This window comes from Sciurus carolinensis, chromosome 16, assembly GCF_902686445.1.
Source record: "Sciurus carolinensis chromosome 16, mSciCar1.2, whole genome shotgun sequence".
NCBI lineage: Eukaryota > Metazoa > Chordata > Mammalia > Rodentia > Sciuridae > Sciurus > Sciurus carolinensis.
This window is the reverse complement of record NC_062228.1, coordinates 27,492,808-27,513,210: the sequence shown is the minus strand read 5'-3', so window position 1 is coordinate 27,513,210 and position 20,403 is coordinate 27,492,808. Positions and strand designations below refer to the sequence as shown.

General features: G+C 50.3%; 2 protein-coding genes across 2 annotated transcripts in view; one reads left to right on the top strand and one right to left on the bottom strand.

Moving 5' to 3' along the window:
- Gnao1 (G protein subunit alpha o1) overlaps window positions 1-6,214 on the top strand; it is a 160,207-nt gene extending 153,993 nt beyond the window's left edge. The window contains exons 7-9 of the mRNA XM_047529903.1: window positions 246-399; window positions 3,741-3,956; window positions 4,960-6,214. Coding sequence (XP_047385859.1) covers window positions 246-399; window positions 3,741-3,928 — 342 coding nt within the window. The 3' untranslated portion in view covers window positions 3,929-3,956; window positions 4,960-6,214. The remainder of the gene's footprint in view (window positions 1-245; window positions 400-3,740; window positions 3,957-4,959) is intronic.
- Window positions 6,215-8,544: 2,330 nt separating this feature from the next.
- The window catches only part of Amfr (autocrine motility factor receptor), a 50,183-nt gene continuing 38,324 nt past the window's right edge, over window positions 8,545-20,403 (bottom strand). The window contains exons 11-14 of the mRNA XM_047529901.1: window positions 15,041-15,175; window positions 13,723-13,806; window positions 10,979-11,163; window positions 8,545-10,125 (exon numbers count right to left, since the gene is read on the bottom strand). Coding sequence (XP_047385857.1) covers window positions 9,978-10,125; window positions 10,979-11,163; window positions 13,723-13,806; window positions 15,041-15,175 — 552 coding nt within the window. The 3' untranslated portion in view covers window positions 8,545-9,977. The remainder of the gene's footprint in view (window positions 10,126-10,978; window positions 11,164-13,722; window positions 13,807-15,040; window positions 15,176-20,403) is intronic.

The window sequence follows — 20,403 nt, the reverse complement described above, 5'->3', positions numbered from 1 at the left end:
GTGTCACCATGGGCCCTGAGTTGATGGTGCCCTGTGCTGAGTGCTCTGCAGATTGGAATGAGGACAGTGTCACGTTCCAGCTCATAGGTCTGTCTGTCAGTCTCCCGGAGGTGCCCAGGACAGAGGAGCCCCAGTGAGCTGCTGAGTACCCTGGGCCCTTTCCAAGGCTAATTCTGCTCTTCTCTGTCCCTGTCCCTGTGTCTCCCTGTCCTGTCTCCCTCTCTTCCTCCCTGCCGGGGCTGCAGAACCGCATGCACGAGTCTCTCATGCTCTTCGACTCCATCTGTAACAACAAGTTCTTCATCGATACCTCCATCATTCTCTTCCTCAACAAGAAAGATCTCTTTGGCGAGAAGATCAAGAAGTCACCTTTGACCATCTGCTTTCCTGAATATGCAGGTGAGTGTCCTGGAACCCTGTGTAGGAGGAAGCCCCAGCCCTAGTGGGACCCGGGTCTCCCCAGAAGGCATGAGCTGGCTCCTCAGGCCACCTGCCAGCAGGCCAGAGCGGGAGTCTGGCAGAGGTGTCGAGGAAAACACTCAGGGCAGAGTCCCAGGCAGGCAGTGACCTCTCCTGAGCCATATGGCATGACATGTGACTCAGAGTGGCCTGCCAGGGCCAGGAGCTGAGGTACACACCTAAAATCCCAGTGGCTCTGGAGGCGGCTGAGGCAGGAGGATCGCAAGTTCAAAGCCAGCCTCAGCAACTTGGCGAGGCCCTCAGAAATTTAGCAAGACTCTGTCTCTAAATAAATTTAAAAGTGGACTGCGGATGTGGCTCAGTGGTAAGTGCCCCTGGGTTCAATCCCAGGTACCCAGGGAAAAAAATGGCATGGCAGGGATCAGGACAGGTCCACAGGCATCCCCTCCCCTTACTCCTAGTCAGGTAGGTCTCCGGACCTCACAGAACAGCCTCCCAAAACTCTCGCCAGCGGCCTCCCGTGCCCCTTTCCCAGGACATCCCTGGGCCACAGAACACCTTCCCACAAAATAAAAAGGTAGACTCTCAGCCTGTGTGAGGCCTGGGCTCCGTTCAGCCCCCACGTGCTTGCGTGTGCTGACCATGTCGTGTGTCATGGTCACCACAGTCCATGTGGCAGCCCAGGCTTAGCCAGAGCATCCCACCCCTGCCCAGTCCCTGCTCTCCCCTCTTCCCCATCCCCAGGTCTTTCCTCCAAATCAAACACTCCACCCACTGCGCATCTCCTCCCTGCCATCCTGTCTTTTCCTGGCTTCGTTTCCAATCTGGCTCCCCGAGAAACGTATCGAAGCCCCCCACAACGCAGCTCCTTCCACGTGGTGCAAGGGGAAGGTCCTGCTGCAGATGACCAACTCTGGGCTGCTGCAGAAGGCAGGAGCAGCGCCCGTGAGATGCCAGAGCCCGGCCCAGCCCTCTGGGGCCAGAAAGTTTCTAGGGGCCACCTTTGCATGCCGAAGAGGACGAGGGCCAGAGCCCTGGAGGAAGGAGGCGCGCCCTGCGCTCCTGGGTTAAGGGCGCAGGTGGGCTCCACCAGGAACCCCTCGCCAGCGCCGCCCGAGAGGGTCACAGTCTGGAACAGGTCCCAGTTCTTGTTCTGAGCTCAGCCGTCTCCCCGCTGCCCTTCCACACGCCGGCGAACTCACCAGGTGCCTGCCCAGCCCCGGGTGCAGAGCGGACGGCCCGCTGGGGACCGTGCCCTGTGCTCCGGGCTGTTGGGTCTGCCCGACGTGAGAGCTCAAAGTCTCCCACAGAGCAGACGGCCAAAGCCACCTCTGGGGCCAGACTGGCAACTTTGGGCAAGTGACTGAATCCCTGGGCCTCCTACTTACTGGGCTCCACAGTAGATCGCCCCTTGGGGTGGCCAAAGGGGTGGCGGGAGAGGAGGTGCTTGACACCAGGTCTCCATAACCCCAGCTGTCACTGTCATTGGAATTCAGAGGATGGAAGCCGAGGGAGGGGAACCAGCCATGGGGGAGGGGCCCTCTGCAGGGCGGCGGAGTCCAGGAAGGCGGGGCAGGCTCTGCCCTTGAGGCCGAGGCGGGTCCTCCCGCGCCCACTCTCTGGGCTGTCCCCATGAGGGCCTCCCCGTCTCCAGGCTTTAGAAAGCCGTGGCGACAGGATGGAGCCAGCAGCCCAGAGTCCTGGCAGTTCCTACAGACCAGTGCCACCCTCAGGGCAGACCCAACCCTTGGGCTGCCCCGTGTAGTGTCCTACTGAGCCTGACTTGGGATGTGGCCTGAGGAGCGGTCAGTGGGTCTCACTGCTGGACAGTGTGGGCACTGGACGACCCCCTGTTGATGTCCCCAGTGAAAGTCGGTTGAGACTTGGCGGTGTCTGGGTTCTCCAGGGCCTTCCGCAGGCGGCATCCCAAGTTCAAACAACACGATGGCAAACAGCCACCAATGCCATGGCCCCATGTGCCTGTCGGGGACACAGAACAAGCTGGAGGGTGAGGATGGGAGATGGCTGGCTGTCTCAGGGCCGTGTGCCCTACACGGGGCAGCAGCAGGCTATGTCCAAACACAGGACTCGGCAGATGGGCACAGCAGGCGTCCCCCAATCCGCTCACTTTCTGCCATGACTTTGTCCTGATTGGCTCTGGACAGGGCCCACCCTCGTCCCTTGGTCTAGTCTGGCAGTTCTGCTGAGCTCAGTGCTCAGCCTGCATCTGCTCTCAGCCTCTCTTCTTCCTTGGATCAGCCCTGATGCCACCCCAGGAATGTCCCCACGTCTCACCCCTCACAATGGCTTACCCCTGGCCTGGACTGAGGACGAGAGCTGCCTTTTGAGTGTCTTTAAAGGCGAGGAGAGAAACCCTTGCTGCAGACCTGAGGGCCTGACCCAGCCACCCACTCTCTTAGCACCTTCCGCCCCCAGGACAGGACAGGCAGGGGAGGGGTCCTCCCACCACCAAAACCACATTACACTGCTTCCATCCTGGGCTAGATCCTCGGAGCACCGAGGAGCCCGGATGTCTCTGTGCTGGTCAGTACACCCCTGTGATGAAACCGAGAGCTGTCCGTCCGCAGGGCAGAGCCGCAGGGTCCAACGGTAGCCGGTTGGAAATGCCTTGTGCCATGCGCAGCTGTGCCCTGATATCTGCGCCCAGCACCAACCAGGGCCAAGGGGACACCGAAGGGATAGCCGGGGGTCGGGAGGGGGCCCAGCTGTTATCACACACGCGGATACCCCCTTAAACTTCCTACCTAGGATTTCAGTGCTCCCACATCCTGGCCACTCTAAGCACCAAGAACTAGGACTGCTTAGCGATGTCCTCAGCCCCACAGAGTGACCTCTCAGAGGACCCCACTAAGGACAGAGCCCAGGTCCCAGTCAACGTCCACCAAGCCTTGAGACACAGAAACTCCTGCTCACCGCGCTGTTGGGCGGCTCCCCCATCAGACTTGACTTCCTGGCTTATGAGAATCAGCAGGACTGGCTTAGATCATGGAAGGCGCTTCAGTTTGTTCATTCAGAAAGCAAAGGGTGACGTGTGGTCGTCATTCCCCCAGAGCCCCTGCAGGTCCCGTGTGCAGACAGGGCAAAAGGACTCGGGCAGTCAGAAGCCAGGCCGTGCCAAGCCTCACAGAGTTTGTCGTTTAAAATGGGATGAGCAAATAGCAGTTCCTGCTAGTCCCTTCCTCTGTCCCATCCCACTTCTGGAACCTGCCACAAACTGACCGCTCCTCTCCTTGGTGCCCCCCTCCCCACGTCCCCACAGCACTCACCAGGGCCTCTCCTCTGCCTCCGTCTCGTTACAGGCTCCAACACCTATGAAGATGCAGCTGCCTACATCCAAACACAGTTTGAAAGCAAAAACCGCTCACCCAACAAAGAAATTTATTGTCACATGACTTGTGCCACAGACACGAATAATATCCAGGTGGTATTCGACGCCGTCACCGACATCATCATTGCCAACAACCTCCGGGGCTGCGGCTTGTACTGACCTCTTGTCCTGTATAGCAACCTATTTGGTAATGATTCCAGCACTCAGAACAGCTTGTGCGCGCGCACACACACACACACACACACACACACACACACACCACTAACAAATGCAAGTTGGTAAATAAAATTTAAAGAGGCATAACAAGACCTTATATATACACAAATATATATTAGACAAATCTTTTTAGTTTGTACTAGAAAGAGCTGTGGACAGAACTGACCGCCATCCCATAGCTCACCAAGGCTTTCCTGGAGCGCGCACCTGCGCGCACACCCCGTGTGCTGGGAGCCTGGCTGGCAAGTCCGCCCTTCCCGAGACGGCCCGGGTCTTGGTTTCTAAGACCCACTTCTGTGAGCGGGGGGAGGGCAGAGGAAGGCCTGGCCTGGCCCAGCGTGGCCCAGCGTGGTCCCCTGCCCTCCACCCACCCAGGCAGCCGTCAGTTCTGTCCCTGCTCTTGTGCGAATTCCAAAACCCTTTAAGAAATGGCCAATGCCCTACACATCTCCCAACCCTAGACCCACAACAGAAACATTTGAGGTCACTTCTCTCGGGTGGTGGTGGTTGTTAATTTCAAGAATTTAGAAGAATCTTTGCTCTGATCAATCCACTGTCTCCTGAGTTTTCTTTTCTCATGTAAACAAGACAAGAGTCAGAGAGCAAGAGTCAGAGAGCCAGAGACTTGATCCGCTTTCTAAAAGCGGCCGAGGGAGGGGCTTGCGAGCCCTGGCTCCAGTCCTCCCAGGAGTTGAAGCCCACTCCCCGCCCAGAGTGCACTGGGGAAGAGGGGCCAGAAGGGATCCGGACCCAGGGGAGGGCTGACCTGTAGAGAGACCAGAGCTGCGTCCGTGGGGCGAGGTTTCCCAGGGCACCTGGGACGGGCTTCACTCGAGCCCTGGATTCCGTGAGAGGCCATCCCATCTTGCCCACCCCAGCCTCAGTTAAAATGTTCCAGGGTGTTCTGGTTGGTTGGTTGGTTTTTAAAATGGAAGAAAATGGTCCGACTGGACCCCTTATCTCTCTCTCTACAGACTGCTTCACGGACTCTTTGCTGTTGACGTTGATCTCCTGGTAGCATGACCTTTTGGCCTTTGTAAGACACACAGCCTTTCTGTATCAAGCCCCTGTCTAACCTACGACCCCAGAGTGACTGACGGCTGTGTATTTCTGTAGAATGCTGTAGAATCCGGTTTTAGTTCAGTCTTTACATTTAGAATTTGAAAGAAAAAAAAAAAAAAAAAACATTTCTCATGTGCTTTGTAGTTTAAAAAAAAGAGGACAAAGGAAAACTTAGCATTTCATCCATCTTTCTTTCTTTATCTTTTGAAATAAAGAAGCATACACACGAGCACCCGCCCCTACCCAGCCGGGCGCGGCCTGGGCCCTGTGGGTGCTGTGCTGGCAGGAGCGCTCCTGGGCTGGGCCTTCCAGAGGCCACAGGCCACTGCAAACCCTGCTGCCTGTCACCACCAAGGGTGGCACGCTCCTGTCCCCAGTCCCATGCTCCAGCCACACCCTGACTCCAGGTTTGTATAAAAAAAGCACAGCTCTCACCGCCAGTGGCTGCCAAGAGGAAGCCCAGTCCTGTCCAAGGACAGCCCGAGCAACGGCTCCCAGCCCCTTCTCCAGATCCCTGTGTGATTTTTTTTCTCTTTGCTTTTCATTTTGTCCTGATGAGTACTTGGTTTCACACCAGATGGGCTCTCACGGTCTTCGGGAAAGGGGTTGTGGTTCCCCCCCTCGGCATTTCGGGCGAAGCTGTCCCCTCGTGTGTGCCCTCCCCCACTTTCCTTCGTTTCAACGTGACCCGTGTTCCCTCTTTCTCATGTGGGGATGTTTGTGCTGCAGACAAAAAGAAAAAAAAAAATTTTTAACTACCACAAGATGGAAGAAAAACACATTAAAAAAAATTTTAAAAAAGATGGAATGTAGTGTTTACATGAAAACCAGTTTTCATGATCAGCCCTGTGTCATTTCTACTCTGACCAGTACCAAACCCCAAACCTCTTCACAGTTTCACTTTTAAGACTTAATATTTGCTGAAGACCAGTCACAGCCATTTCAAATAAAGAGGCAAAAAGACAAAACACACAAAAAATCAAAAATATAGAAAAAAAACTTGAAAAAAAAAAAAACAGAAAAAAGAAAAAAAAAAAAAAGCCCACGGGTCTTTCTAAGCCTTTCTATTCCCAGTCGGTGAGGTTTCTGTGATACTTACACACTGCCAGTCTACTTCTCTAATGGAAAATTCATGTGTAGCTCAATAAAGAGAATGTTTGTCTGTACCCCGCGTCTCACCCTCTGCCTTCCACTCGGTACGGTTGCTTGGGGTGGGCTTCGCTCTGATGGAGTGGGAGGGAGGGATGGGACTTGGCCACAAGCTGGACCTCCTGTGGCCCCCTCCGTGCTCTTACTGGGGTGCCAGTTCAGCGTGCAGAGAGTGGGGCAGCTGCCTGGTGTCCCCTGGAGAGTCAGGCGGGGGAACAGGCATGTCCTGGCTGTAGACCTCTTCCTCCTGGTCCAGCTGGTTGTACTCGTCTCTGGTGGGGCTGAGGATTAAGAAGGGAAGACGAGGAGGGTCCCCTGTCTCCTGTCCCAGGGTTCCCAGTTCAGTGGACGATGGGTCATCCCAAGGAGGCCAAATTGCCTGGGTCCTATACACCCAAGGGGTCTCATCCACTCAAGGGCCAAGGACAAGCTTGGGACGTTAGAATGGCTAAGGTCTCCTTAGGCTTTGCCTACAGGCCAAACACACAAGGGGAACGGGCAGCATGGCCTGGCGCACCGTGGGACCCTCTCCTTCCTGCGTTTCCAACCATCTTTAGTGAGGTGGAAAGCTCCCAGGTGTGTTGGCTGGAATCCTCTCTGCATCCCCTCTGACAATGGGAATGACCAACTCAGAAAGGCCTCTCCCTGGCCATGCCACTGGTCGTTTAAAGAAGTAGGGGTGATACCACTTCAGAGACTGGAGAGACCCAGAGGCACGTGACCGCCCTGCTCTTGGGAGCACCCATGACGTACCACCTAAACCTCATCTTCCCCGCCCTCTGCCAGGCCACGCCTCCTCTCCAGTGCTCCCCCACCTCCCTCCACCCTCACCTGCCAGCTGCAGAGTGGGGCACCCAACTGACCATCTGTGTTGACAGAGGTTTGCAATCCAGGCTACCCCTCCACTTCCAACGCCAATCAAGGCCCAAATGGAAGGCAGAAGGAAACCAGGCATTTTCCACCTGTGGTGCATCTGAATCAGAGAACCCGCCGGGTGCTAACAGGACTCTTTCCTAAACTTCAATGAATTTTGTGGATAAAATCAACCTTTTCCCCCCCATTTCTGGACATGAGACCCAGGGCCTCATGCACGCTAGACAAGTGCTCCATACCACTAGCCCTGCCTTATCTTTCTTACAAGGGAAGTCGGGAAGGCTTTTTTAGAAGAGGATGCAGGGAAAAGACCAAAATAGAATTAGGACAAGAACAACGGGGGCAGAGCTTACACCTTTTTTAAAATTATTTTTTGTGCATCACAAGTGTTTTTAATGTGCAGCGAAGGTTAGAACCACTTCTAACAGAAAGCAGAAGCACTGAGGTGGTCAGCCCAAGGCCAGAGGGCCTCCCAGGACAGGCATGTGCTACTCCTTGGCGAGCTCCCTGCGGGGACACGGCCCCCTTCATACTGGTGCCCTGCTTCTGCAGAGTTATCGGGTCCCTTTCCTGAGAAGGAAGAGGATCATGTCCGCCGTGGCGGACCAGAGCAAGTGTCTACGCTAATTAAGTGGCAGGCAGATCCAGGTGGCCACCAAGCTCCTAAGACTCCCATCAACACTAGTGAAGCATCCACATGGACCATCGTTCTCTATGGTTTATAAATATCTCAAATTTCGGAAAAGAAGAAAACCCAAGAGGTCAAACAATCAGGACCAATTAAGCAAATGGAGGAGGAACACAGACGGGTTCCCAGAGCCCAGAGACGGCAACTCCACTCACAGAACCCGACCCCCACGCTGCCCCAGCTCAGCTGGCAACCCAGCAGGCTGCTCCAGCTCTGCCACTCCGGGGGCTGAGCTCAAGGGCGAGCTGGTGACCCCGCGGCCAGCCTGGAGTGAAAGCGGGCACAGAGGGCCACCCAGTCTCACCTTCACTGCCTGGAGCACCTGCTCGGAGGGGGCCAGAAGCAATGAGCACCAGAGGCCTTTCGCAGCACCCAGAATCCTTTCCTGTCCAGGTACAGAAGCTGAGTGACCCTGGGATTTCCTTCTTGGACCCCGTAAGTTACGTAAGGCACCTCTGCCCTGACCAATTCTGCACTGCTATTTCTCAGGGTTTCAAGGTGGCTGTACAATTTTCTCTTCTCATACATCTGAAACCTAACACATGGAATTAATGTCACCTTTAATGTGTGTAAAATGCAAAGTGTGACATGATTCAAGGAGGAAAATCTCCCCATTTACCTTAAAAAGATGAATACAAGAGAAACATCCAGTGCTGCCTTCTCCAAATAAAACACAATGTAAAATGCTCTCCTCCAGTTGGAAAGATGAAAAGGATCCCAAGCAAAGCAGCAGACACACACCAAAATGGAACCGGTGCCCACACCGTCAAAAACTGCTGCCTTGGAGTCCAGCCACACGACACGTTAGAAGAGCGTCCTTTTTATTATTATTGTTGTTTTACAATAAAAACAAATAGCTATGCTCTCAGCAAAAGAAAACAAATTTTTAAAAAATCACAGAAATTTACTAACAGCATTTCAAGGTAAGGCTTCTGAAAGATTTATTGAAATAAATTATCTCTGCCTACATATTTACCTATCACCCTTTTTTCAATTACGTGTCAACATTCTAAAAACTTTCAGTTATGTAAAATACATTTACCTTTACCAATAATTTTAGATAATACTGGATTCTTCCAAAAAGGACTACCATAAACTATGCTTTCAAACATTAAAAAAAAAAAATTAACCCAATGGGACATAAAAGTGAACTATGTAACCTATGATTGCATGTTTCAAATCCTTAACCACTTGAAGGGGGGGCTGCCAGGCCGCCGCCAGGCTGCACTCCCCCCCACCCTCTAAGTCGCACTACACCAACAGGAACCAAGTCAGGAGAAGGCAGGGCTCCGGGAAGAGACACAAAGGGATCTTTTATTTCTTGAATAATGCCCTCCAAAATTTACTCTTCCATCTTGCAAGGCCCACAGCTTCTCCAAGGACCAAGCCCACGGGTTCTAGCACTGCCTCATTTACTTGACCAAGGAATTAAAACCTCAAACCAAAGCTTGCTGCTTAACCTTCCCCAAGTCCAGAGCGGGCAAGAAATGGGGAGGGGAGAAGAGAGGCCTGAGGGCAAGCTTATGTGATGCAGGAGCACCAGAGTGAACGGAAGTAGAGCCAGCTGTGGACTGGGGTGCAGGTCAGCCCTGGGTGTTGAGGGACAAAAAGGGGTCACAGCCTCACGTTCTGCAGCCCTGGGCTTTCCCTTTCTTCTCCAGGATCTCTTGTGACAAGATCCCCTGGCTAGCCCAGGGGCCCTGGGACCTGTGGGTCTGATCTCTGGAACATTCTGAATGCCTCCTCACTAAAGGACAGCAGTGACAACAGATCTCCTCCGACGGTGTGGGGTCAGGCTTGGGCTGCATGTCTCCTTACTGAGTGTGTGCACCCTCCCCCAGCGCTCCTGCCAGACACAGAGCTCAGGACTCCAGCGCTGCCGTGACGCACGCATGAAGCCGTAACTGCAGTCTCCCAGCTCCAGGCAGGTGGTGCCCACTTCCTCTTGATCGTCCCCACAGCTAAGAAGTCCAGTCAACACCAGAAGAGATCACACCTAGAGTTAAAATGTGCAGTGTTTCTAAGGGGAAGAGAAATGTCACATAGAAAGTATTACAAACGAGATTAAATTTGTCAGCTGTCCAAACACTATTAAGACACGTGCTTTATACAGCGGCAATGCAGTCAGCCTGCTTCTTCACACGCAGGCAACACTGGGCTAGGCCACTTCCGGTCGGGCGCAGGGCTCGGGAAGAGGTGGCTGAGGAAGATGAGGAGGTGCTAGGAGGTCTGCTGCTTCTGAAGCCTCCGCTCAGCAGCAGCAGCCAGCATCCTTCGACGCAGGGTCACAGGGTCAGAGGACGTGCCTTCAGAGGGGAGAAAGTTCTCGGAGGCTGAGCCATCTTCAGAACTTTTATTCAAGAATCGCCTACGAAAACAAATCACATTAGAGAGACGGAAGCTCTGGAACGCATACAAAATGTTGCTTTATTTTAAATTCCCTTTTCAGGCACTTTCATGAAACTGCCACTAAGGACCGTCACATGAAAAAGGCACCTGCTATCCTGTGGGCTAGAGATGGGCTCAGTGGCAGAGTGTTTGCCTCATGTGCATAAGGTCCTGGGCTCAACCCCCAGTGGGAGGGAGGGAGGGAGGGAAGGACACCTGTCTGACAGATGGTCCAAGTTCCCAGGGAGAAGCCTACTGAGTGGCTAGAAATAGCCACTGTAGGGGCCCCACAGTTTTGTGCAGAGCACAAAGTTCATCCAGATGAACATGACTGTCCTCAAGATCTGAAACAAAGAGCTCCTATCCATCCACAGGGACGGTATGTGCTCCAACCGTGGGGGAACATGGGGCACTCAGATGTGCACTTGCTCACACGGCTGGTCTGAGATGCAGAGAGCTCAAGAGGGAGGTCCTGGAAGCCCAGGCCTCGATTTCCTAGCTGTCCATCTGTCAGATGGCATAACGGTGCTCCTTCCTAGAGCCGCTAAGAGAACTAAGGTAATGAAGATGACGGCTCAGCACACCCAACAGTCTGTGCGAGTGTGGCTGCTGTGTTCGCTTGGAGGCGACCGCCTTGAGATACCAGCTGGCTGCAGTGTGGCCTGATCCTCTGCTGTTTCCAGGGGGGCTTGAAATCTGAGTTCTTAGGTGACATGCAATGGTTTTTCTCAATGCTGTTACCAGTTTAAAGGGGGAAGATGTGAGCAGGCCTGACAGGGCCAGCAGCCCCCGGTTTCTGACTGTGATGACCATGAAGCGCGGTGACAACTCACTTCCGAGCCTGCTGCAGGAGGTCGTCCTTGCGCTGGACCAACATGCGCTGTCTCTCGTCCGCAGACTTGGAGAAGCGGCTCCCCCGGGCCTCGAAGTCTTCCACCTCGCTGGGCTCCACATCCACTTCACTGAAGTCCAAGGTCTCCTCCAAGCGAGGACTGAGGTCCAATGGCACACGCTCAGTCTGGACAGAGGGAGGAGCTGTGAGCATAGGCCGCCCCCTCCCTAGCCAGGGCATCCCTGATCAGTGGCCATCTGGACTGGCAGCAAGGAGGCAGAGCCTGGGGCACAGGTATACTGGAAACTCAGGCTCCTTGAGGGCAGGGCCAGGTAGGTGACTCGTGCGCTAGCGAGACACACCCTGTTCAATATCATAAGGAAATGACGGCCGGTAAGAAAAACAAGCCCTGCCAAACTGGACCCTTGGAATATGGCAACAGCTAACTGCTAGCTCGCATTCTGGAATTTTGTTCAATTCTACTCAAGAATTCAAACAAGTCTTACCACAGCCGCTACAGGAAGTTTACACCTTCCCTCAGAAAACAGTTGGAACAGGTAAAGGGGAAAGCAAAGGACCTTTCCTTAAATAACCAGAGATAACAGATTACGTGGTTCCTATGTATCGGAACTTAAAATGGGACATGTTCTTGGTTTGGGCTGAAGCTCCAGAGGCTGAGATGGGCCTAGGTATCCTCAAGCAGATTCCACCCCTGCGCGGCCTGCTCAGGTGCAGACCCAGGCAGCCAGTGCCGCCCATCCCCACTTCCAGGAGGATCTTCCAGTTCTCAGCTGCTGGTGTGCTCCCGTCACCACCTCTTCCTGCCCTCAGCCAGTCCCAAAAGGGGACTTCAAGAGAGCCAAGTGGTGGAGAGCCTGACTCGTATCTCCTTCAGCTCAAGAGACCACGCACACCTGGGAAATCTTAAGGAAGGAAACTGGACGTAGGAGACCACAAAAATGGGTGGGGGCCGTGATGGGAGCAAGTTCTATGTCCACTGACTACTGGCAGACACTGTCCTAGGCTTGGGGTACTGCAGGAGGGAACCAGACTGAGGTTGTGAAAAAAAGACTCTCCCCAAAAGGACCACCTGGAGGGGAGATACAACCCCAAGGAAGGTAGGGCTGTATCACCCCTCATAAAGGTACCTTAAGTTCAAGGAGAATATTACTGTCTGAAGAGGCTTTAGGTACAAGCTGAGGCAGGGAGACAGTCAAGAGGTAAATCTACACGGCACGCCCCATATCCTGGGATTACACTGCCCCATCCTAAACTTCCCCTGAGCCGGACCCTAGAGGAGATGAGGCAGGACCGCTAAGTGAGCAGAGGCGGGGGAGAGAGAAAACCCAAGCCGGCCTCAGCCTCGCCCTGCACAGGCTTCCAGGCCTGACTAGCAGGCTGAGTTGGGGCAGGAGGACTGAACGGAGGGATGCGAGGTACAGATGCGACCACTGTGCCAGACTGAGGCTTGAATGAACTGTCATCCAAAAACTTTGCACTTCCTGTGAAAGACCAAACATGTTACACAGCAATTTTATTCTGAAATAAGTGTTTTCTTCCACTGTATTTTTAAAAATTCAGAAATCTTCCTGCTAACTCTGAAAACAAAGTTGGGGAGTGGGGACTGAAATTAAATGTGCTGTACCCGTAGGTGCCAGCAAGCCATTCCGGAGTTTTCATTTCTGTTAAGCTAGCTATACAAAAACAGAAAATGCAGAAACAATCCCCTTTTTCAGAAGGCACATGCCAATTTTCAAATGATGCACAAATTATGGATTTGGATGTGAACACTTTGTCCTAGTAGCATATCTGAGAAAGTCTTAGCAGTTTTGAATTTCCTATTTGCAGGGAAAGCTCCTAGAGATACAAGCAGCCTCCCTGTGGCTTGTCAGTGAAAAATCACTGTTTTCAGAAAGCCCTGGTCACACCAGGAAGCAGCAGCAGCACCCATGGCCAGAGTTCCATGTGCAGGACCCCTGCACCCTGCCTCGCCCCACGTGTGTACATGAGCAGATAAAGACAAAGGTGCTTGGCTATTATTTTGGTCTCAGGAGAAAGTGTTCTGCAAGTATGGTAACAACTGGCCAGGCATGGTGGTACCTGTAGCCCCAGTGACTCAGGAGGCTGAGGCAGAAGGATTGCCAAGTTCAAGGCTAGCCTGGGCAACTTAGCGAGACCCTATCTCAAAAAATAAGCAGGGTTGGGGAGCGGATGTAGCTCAGTGTTAAGACTGTCTCTGAAAAATAGACAAAAGCATGGTACCTGAGGGAGGAAACGGGAACTGACTGGAAGGTGCAGGCTAAGGGCAGGGAGTGTGCTTCTGTCACAAAGCAGGTGGCTGCTTTCCCAAGTAGACGTCTACATAGATTTGGTTCCCAGACAGCCATGCCTCCTCCACCCCACCTGGCTCAAGAACCTTGTTTCAGCAAAATCCCTGGAAGTTCCTGGAAATCTGAGTTGAATAGATGAGATGTGGAGGAGAGCACCTCAGTGGCTCAGCTCCCCAGGGAGAGTGTGCCCTGGTCCATCCCCCGCAGAGTCCAGGACCTGGTGCCCTCACTCACGCTCAGGAAGGAAGGGCCGGCCCAAAGCCTAGGGAGTGGGCTGCAGCCCTGGGTGGAAAAGGGCCACCCACGGGGACAGCTTGGTCTTGACCTTCAACACAGAGATGAACATGGTACCCCTGCCCCACTTCACCGATGTCAGGGCTGAAGGTGATCCTCATCTCTAGTGGGCCACTCCTACCTGAGGCGAGGCTTCTCCCTCCTCCAGGTCAGGGCTGGGCCTTTCCACAGGACTGTTCAATGCAGGTCTGATGCCTTCTGCCCGCTGCAAGACAAACAGGACAGTGCCATTCGGAATGGAAGAACAGGTACAGGGAAAACCTGGGTCCACAGGGAGCCAGGGTCCCCAGCACAGCCTGCAGCTTTAGCAAAGCCTACAGAACCAAAGAAACTGAAAAGCTATGAAGGTAGGGTAACGGGCCCGAGGCCCGACTGGAGCTCTCAGTGTGAGTTAGTAATTGGCCCCACATTCAGTTTAGCTTTCACTAACAGTAAATGCACAACAATAATAATAACAATGACACAGCAGGTAACACTGAGTAAACACTTAACCTTGTGCATGGCACCAAGGAAAACCCTGACGAGGCTGTCTCATTAAGTTAACATCCTCAGGAACAGGCTCTGCTGTTTCTCTCTTCAGCCATGTCTCTTCAGGTCTCAGAACCTCAGCGCAGGCTGGCTAGTGTCTGTTTCACTACCTGAGGTCACTGTAGCCACATGGAGTTAATTCTGCCACCTCCAGAGGTAGCCAACAGCCAAGTCAATAGGTGAGAAGTGGGAGACTCTGAACAGCCTTTTTGACTCCAAGGTTCGTGCTCTTCACCTCTTCAAAGAGTTTCAACTCTCTGAATTTTAGATTTTTGTATAATTCTGTACACTGAAATAAAATCAATTTTTTGGTAGATTATTCCTTATATATTCCTGGGTTCTACCAAAAAGTTTGTCCGTGTTAGTACTTCTTGGAACCATCAAAGAAGTTATGTGATAGGCCAGGAGATCTGACCTTTTATAAAAAGTCAGAAGTACAAGTGTAACGTCCAAGGCCAACCAGGTCCAGAGGGCCTCATCTCCTGGAGCAGGGTCTGTGAACCACAGGCCCATGGTCATGTTTACCCCTCTGTCTACTTTTATAAAGAAAGTTTTTCTGGATCACAGTCTTGCTTGTTCCAAACAGAAACTATATGTCTGAAGTATTATCTGCCCTTTACACAAAAAGTTGTCCACCCTGTCAGACAGGAGCTGATGCCAGGACTCCTGGACTGCCAAAGGCAAGCTTGCCTGGGAGGTGCATCTGCACAAAAATTTACCCACTGACCTCTGTCTTTATCTTTAATGGGTCTGTTCTCATTCATAATTTGAAAAAAGTAAGGGAGTTTTTAGAAACTCTTCATCAAATTCCAAAAAATATTCAATTGTTAAGTAACCGAAAAAATGATTCTAGAGAAACTGATCTTTGTGAAGACAGAATCCACCTGCCATGCTTAAAACCCCAGTTTTACCTGTGTGGGAAAAGGCACTTGGATCCGTCCTTCTAAGATGTTGTCCGTGGTTATTTCCACTGAGCGCGTCAGCTGGAGGTCCTGCAGCACCAGGTGGTATGGAACCTGGGGGAACATCTCCTGAATCTGGTGAGCCTGCGGGAACACACAGAGCCTCAGCAAGGCTTCCCCAAGGCGACCCCTGCAGGCAGGCTCAAGGCAGGCTCTGGCACAGGATCCGACATCATGCCTTGAAAGCACAAGTAAGGAGGCCACTTCCACACGTAGACCACCTTCACACTGCAGTCCCTTTAGTGACGCTCCAGGACACCAGCAGCTGGAGACAGCATTAATTTCAAAATAGAGATAAAGAGCGACAGAAATCCAGCTGGATCCCAGGGCGGCCTCAAGTAGAATCTTTAAAAGCTCAGTATTCCTTGGGTATGAAAAGGTACTTTCCTTTAAGATGTAATTCCTAAAAGGAATAAACTTCTGATGCACACAATGTGGATGAAATTCAAATGTGTATCATGTTAAGTGAAGGAAGCCTGACTCAAACATGACTGCACGGTTCCCTCGATATGACACCTGGGGACAGGCACAATCACAGGGAAAGAAAACTGCTGAGCAACTGCCAGGGAGCCAGGGAGGAGGAATGGAGTGCGCTGCTCTCGAGGGCCCTGATGGTTACACACCTGCCCGAGGGAACTGGATGCTGCACAGGGGAAACGTTTACTGTGTGTAAATTACATTGCAATTAGGAAAAATATGATTATAAAAGAATGTAAATTCCTAATATTGCCCTGGTGCTATAATCTTCAAACTGTATTCTAGAAACATTTCAGCATCCAGTTAGGGCTCAAGGCTGGGCATGTGTGTAGTAGGGACAAAGGTCTGGGCGTACTACTGCCACGCATCCAGCCAAGCTGCTCTAATTTTTTAAATATGCATATATGTGCTTCACAAAAGCTTACATTCAAGATTTTTATTCATGTAAAAGTTTCATTGATTAAAAGAAAAAAAAAATGAGGGGGAAATTCGCTTAGGAGCACAATAACCTGTTGCTGGGACACCAGCCCCAAAGGAACACACTGCAGTAACTACAGAGAGGGAGGAGCTCAGCACCAAGGCCTTGAAGGGAAAGATGAGGCAAATTCTGCTCAGAGTCACCTGGCAGTGGGTGCTGGCAAGACAAGGAGTGCCACCACACCACTGTGGGCCTCCTTCTTAGAGTCGATGCAGTTTGGGGGTAACATTTCCCCCAGGTCCAGTCAAAGCCAATTGGGGATGAGTTCAAGAGACCCTTTAAAATCAAATAAAATTTCTCTCAATCTCCAACAGCTTTCTCCTCATTCCCCAGATAAAAAATGCCTCAGAGTCATTTTTCTACACTAAAGCTTTTCTACCACAAAATCCAGTAAGCTAAATATTGGATCTGAATATAAAATGCATGGTTCCAGTAAATTCGTTGTGCTAAAATTAGTTTATTTCAAATCATCAAAGAACTCGAGAAAGAACCGCCGCCCTGCTTGAGATCTCTGAACACACCAACTCCAAAAAGGCAATGCTCACTGGAGGGAGGTACACAGCCATGAAACCAAGCAGTCCCCTGCAGAGCTTCCTCAGCTGCCTGACCCAAGGCACCACACTCCAAACCACTAAGCACGCCATGGTGCTACCCTCACGCTCCACTGGCTGACTGCAGGGGTCATGGGGAACCATGTCTCCTCTTCTTTATTAACTGTGGTCAAAACCATTTATCAATGGACACAGTGGCACACATCTGCAATCCCAGCTACTTAGGAAGCTAAGGCACACTTGAGGTCAGCCTGTGCAACTTAGTGAGCTCCTGCCTCAAAATATAGTCCAGAAGTAGAGCACTTACCGAGCATGCATGAAGCTTTAGGTTCAATTCCCAGGTACAACCAAAAATATAAAACATATGTTTTAAAAAATTACTTTTCTGGGGCACTTTACCAAAGAGCCACAATTAATAAAGAAAAGGAGACACGACTCCTGGTGACTCCTTTTTGAGACAAAATGAGATGGGGTCTCACTAAGTGGCTGAGGTTGGCCTGGAACTTGGAATCCTCCTGCCTCAGTCTCCCAAGTTGCTGGGATTACGGACAGGTGTGTTCCACTGTAAAATGGTAAAAATGCCTGGTAAAAATGACCGTCCTTAGGTGTATAGTATTAACAATATGCTTACTGTTGTATAACAGAGCTGGAGAGCTTTTTCATCTTGCAAAACTGAAACTCTATCCACTGTACGGCAACTCATTTCCTCAGTCTAGCCCCTGACAACCCCATTCTACTGTCTGAACTTACCTATATAAGTACAATCATACAACAACTACCTGTATTTTTGTGACTGGCTTATTTTACTTAACCAAGATTTCTGCAAGTCATAGCAAATGCCAAAAATTTCTTCTTTTTTAAAGGCTGAACAATATTCCACTGAATGGCATGCCACCTTTGACCCATTCAGCTTTAGGAAACATTTAGGGTGCTCCTGCCTCTTGCCTAGTGCAAGTCAATTCATTCTTTCTTTATTTTAATTAGATTTTTATTTGTTTAAATTTGCTCTAATTAGTTATACATGACAGGAGAATGCATTGAGACATATTGTACATAAATGAAGCACAACTTCTCCTTCCTCTGGATGAACAGTAGCTCAATTCACAATAGCTAAACTATGGAACCAAACTAGATGCCCTTCAACAGGTGAATGGATAAAGAAAATGTGGTTCATATATACAATGGAATATTACTCAATCTTAAAGAAGAATGAAATTATGGTATTTACAGGTAAACGGATGGAGCTGGAGAATATCATGATAAGTGAAATAAGTCAATTATTTCTTTTTAAAACAAAGCTCCATGCTCTGCCTGCAGCTACTTCCATCCCTCCTCCCAATGGTGAAGCCCTCTCCTGGTCTGGCCCCCCAACCCCAGCCTCCATTTTCAAGGGCTTTGCTTTCAACCAACTCTTCTATCTGTTCTGTACATCAATTTCTGTCCCTTATTCACACATGCTTCAGAATCTAGCATTAAAAAAAGATGCTGGGAAGAAAACTGTAACTGAAAGAAAGTGCTTGCTACAGGCTCAATGTGAACAACTGAGCATTTAAAAACCTGGAGATTGGGACCCCCTACAACACACACACACACACACACATACACACACACATACACACACACACTATTGTGAGATTTACCTCCTGGAGCTCTGCCAGGTTCCCACCATAGGGAGCTAGGAAACATGCTCCAGCGTCCATCTGGGGCGGGTAAAGCAACCTCTATAAACTCACTAGAGCACCCACTTCTCAGCAGGGTTCACTCCCAGGAGAAGCTAGTTAACCAGAGTTCAGCCTGCTGTGGTTATCAGAGCCCAGTCGACCTGGGGGTATTTCCCCAACGCCAGGTGACTCTAACTTCCATGTGGGAGAAGAAAATCACCTGCCTTCAGGCCTCTCCAGCCATCCTGTCTTCTAAGGCCCCTTCTAAAGTGGATGGGAGGACAATGACTGAGAGGAACTTGAGACACTCAGCCCAGAGGTGCAGGCTCATCAAGACTGGGACCTGCAGGACTAGATCTGCTCCCCTCCCTCACCCACCATTAAACATGCTCCTCTGAAATTAAAAGCTCCAAATGGCTTTAACTTCTGAACTTGCTCCTCCTGAGAATGGAGGCTGAGGGGCTCCCTGGTCTAGTGCCCCAGGAGCCTGAGGTTGGGATGTACTTCTGATTAACAACCTAGCTGAACCTACATCCCTGTCTCCTGTCTTGTGTCCCTTCAAGCTTCCTCTCATCTTTTCTGCATCCTTGAATCCCCAAAGATGGAGATTTGAAAGGAAAAGGTCACTTCCATCTTTCTCAAGCCAGCTTTGAATAAAACCTGTTCCTTGTCAGTCTGTCTCCCAAGTTTGAGGAGAGCACGTGGAGCAGAAGTCTCCTCCTGAGTTTCACCTTCTGCATGGCCACTGTGTTTGGCTATGAAGAAGAAATACTAGGTTTACTAAAGACAGAAAGCAATCTGAGGAGACACAGCGGACATGGCAGGGATGCTGGAATTATCAGAGTGAGAACTGAATCGATTGATTAATCTCTACACTAAATGCTACAGCTATCAGAGCCCCGAGGCATATGCTAAGTAGACAGCATGAAAGAACAGATGGGCAATGTAAGCAGGGAGAGCCGGAAATCCTGAGGGAGAGGCCAAGAAGAAATGCTCGGGATCAAAAAAGTAACAGGAGTGAAGAACGCCTTCACAGGCCGACAGGTGCAGGAAGCCCCTCCGAGCTTGAGGAGGTATCGACAGAAGCCGAAAACGGAAAACCAGAATCGAAACTGAAAATAACAGAGCAGAATATCTGAGGACTCTGGGGCAACTACAAAGAGAAATTTTGCCTAATGGGGACACTAGAAGAAGAAAAAGAGAAAGTAACAGAAAAAGTATATGAAACAATGTCTGAAATCTTCCCCAAGTTAATGTCAGAACCAAATCGCAGCTCCAGGAAGTTCAGAGAACACCAAGGAAAAATGCCAAAAAACCCAACAACTTAGGCATATCATTAGCAAACTACAGAAAATCAAAGGTAGAAGAGAAGCCAGAAGGGAAAATCAGCTTATGTATAGAGAAGCAAAGAACCACATTCAACAGCTCAGAAACCACACAAGCCGAAGTGAAGTGAAATATTTGAGAGAAAAAAATCCAACCTATAATTCTGTACCCTGAGAAGAAGAAATAAAGACATTCTCAGACAAACAGAAATCAAGAATGTGTGGCAACAGACCTGCCTTGCCGTGAGTGCTGTAAGAAGTTCGTTAAAGCGAAAGGAACTGGTAGGGGTTAGAAACTCGAACCTATATAAAGGGAGGAGGAGCAGTAAGTGAAGGTAAAATAAAAACTTGCACTTTTCTTACTCTTCCATTGATCAAATAGATAAATATTAATGCAAAATAATAATAGCAATAATATATTTAATTATGGATGTTTCCAGTGCACATATATGATCATATATAGGTAAAATCAATGACAGCAATGAATGACAGAGGGAAGGGAGAAATTAGGATTTTTTTGCTATAATGAGGTGCTTACACTGCCCATGGTGCTGTTTTAAAATGAACTTGGTTAACTGTAAATATATACTGTAAATTCTGAGACAACCACTAAAAAGGTAAAATAAAATAACAAAAGTATGACTGATAAGAGAGAAAATGAAATCATATGAAATGTTCAATTAAACCACAAAAAAGTGAAAAACAAAAGTAGGAACCAAAGAACCAGAGCAACAAACAGAAAACAACAGCAAATATGGCAAATATCAATCCAATTATATCACTAATTGCTTTGAACATCAATTATTTAAATGCACCAACT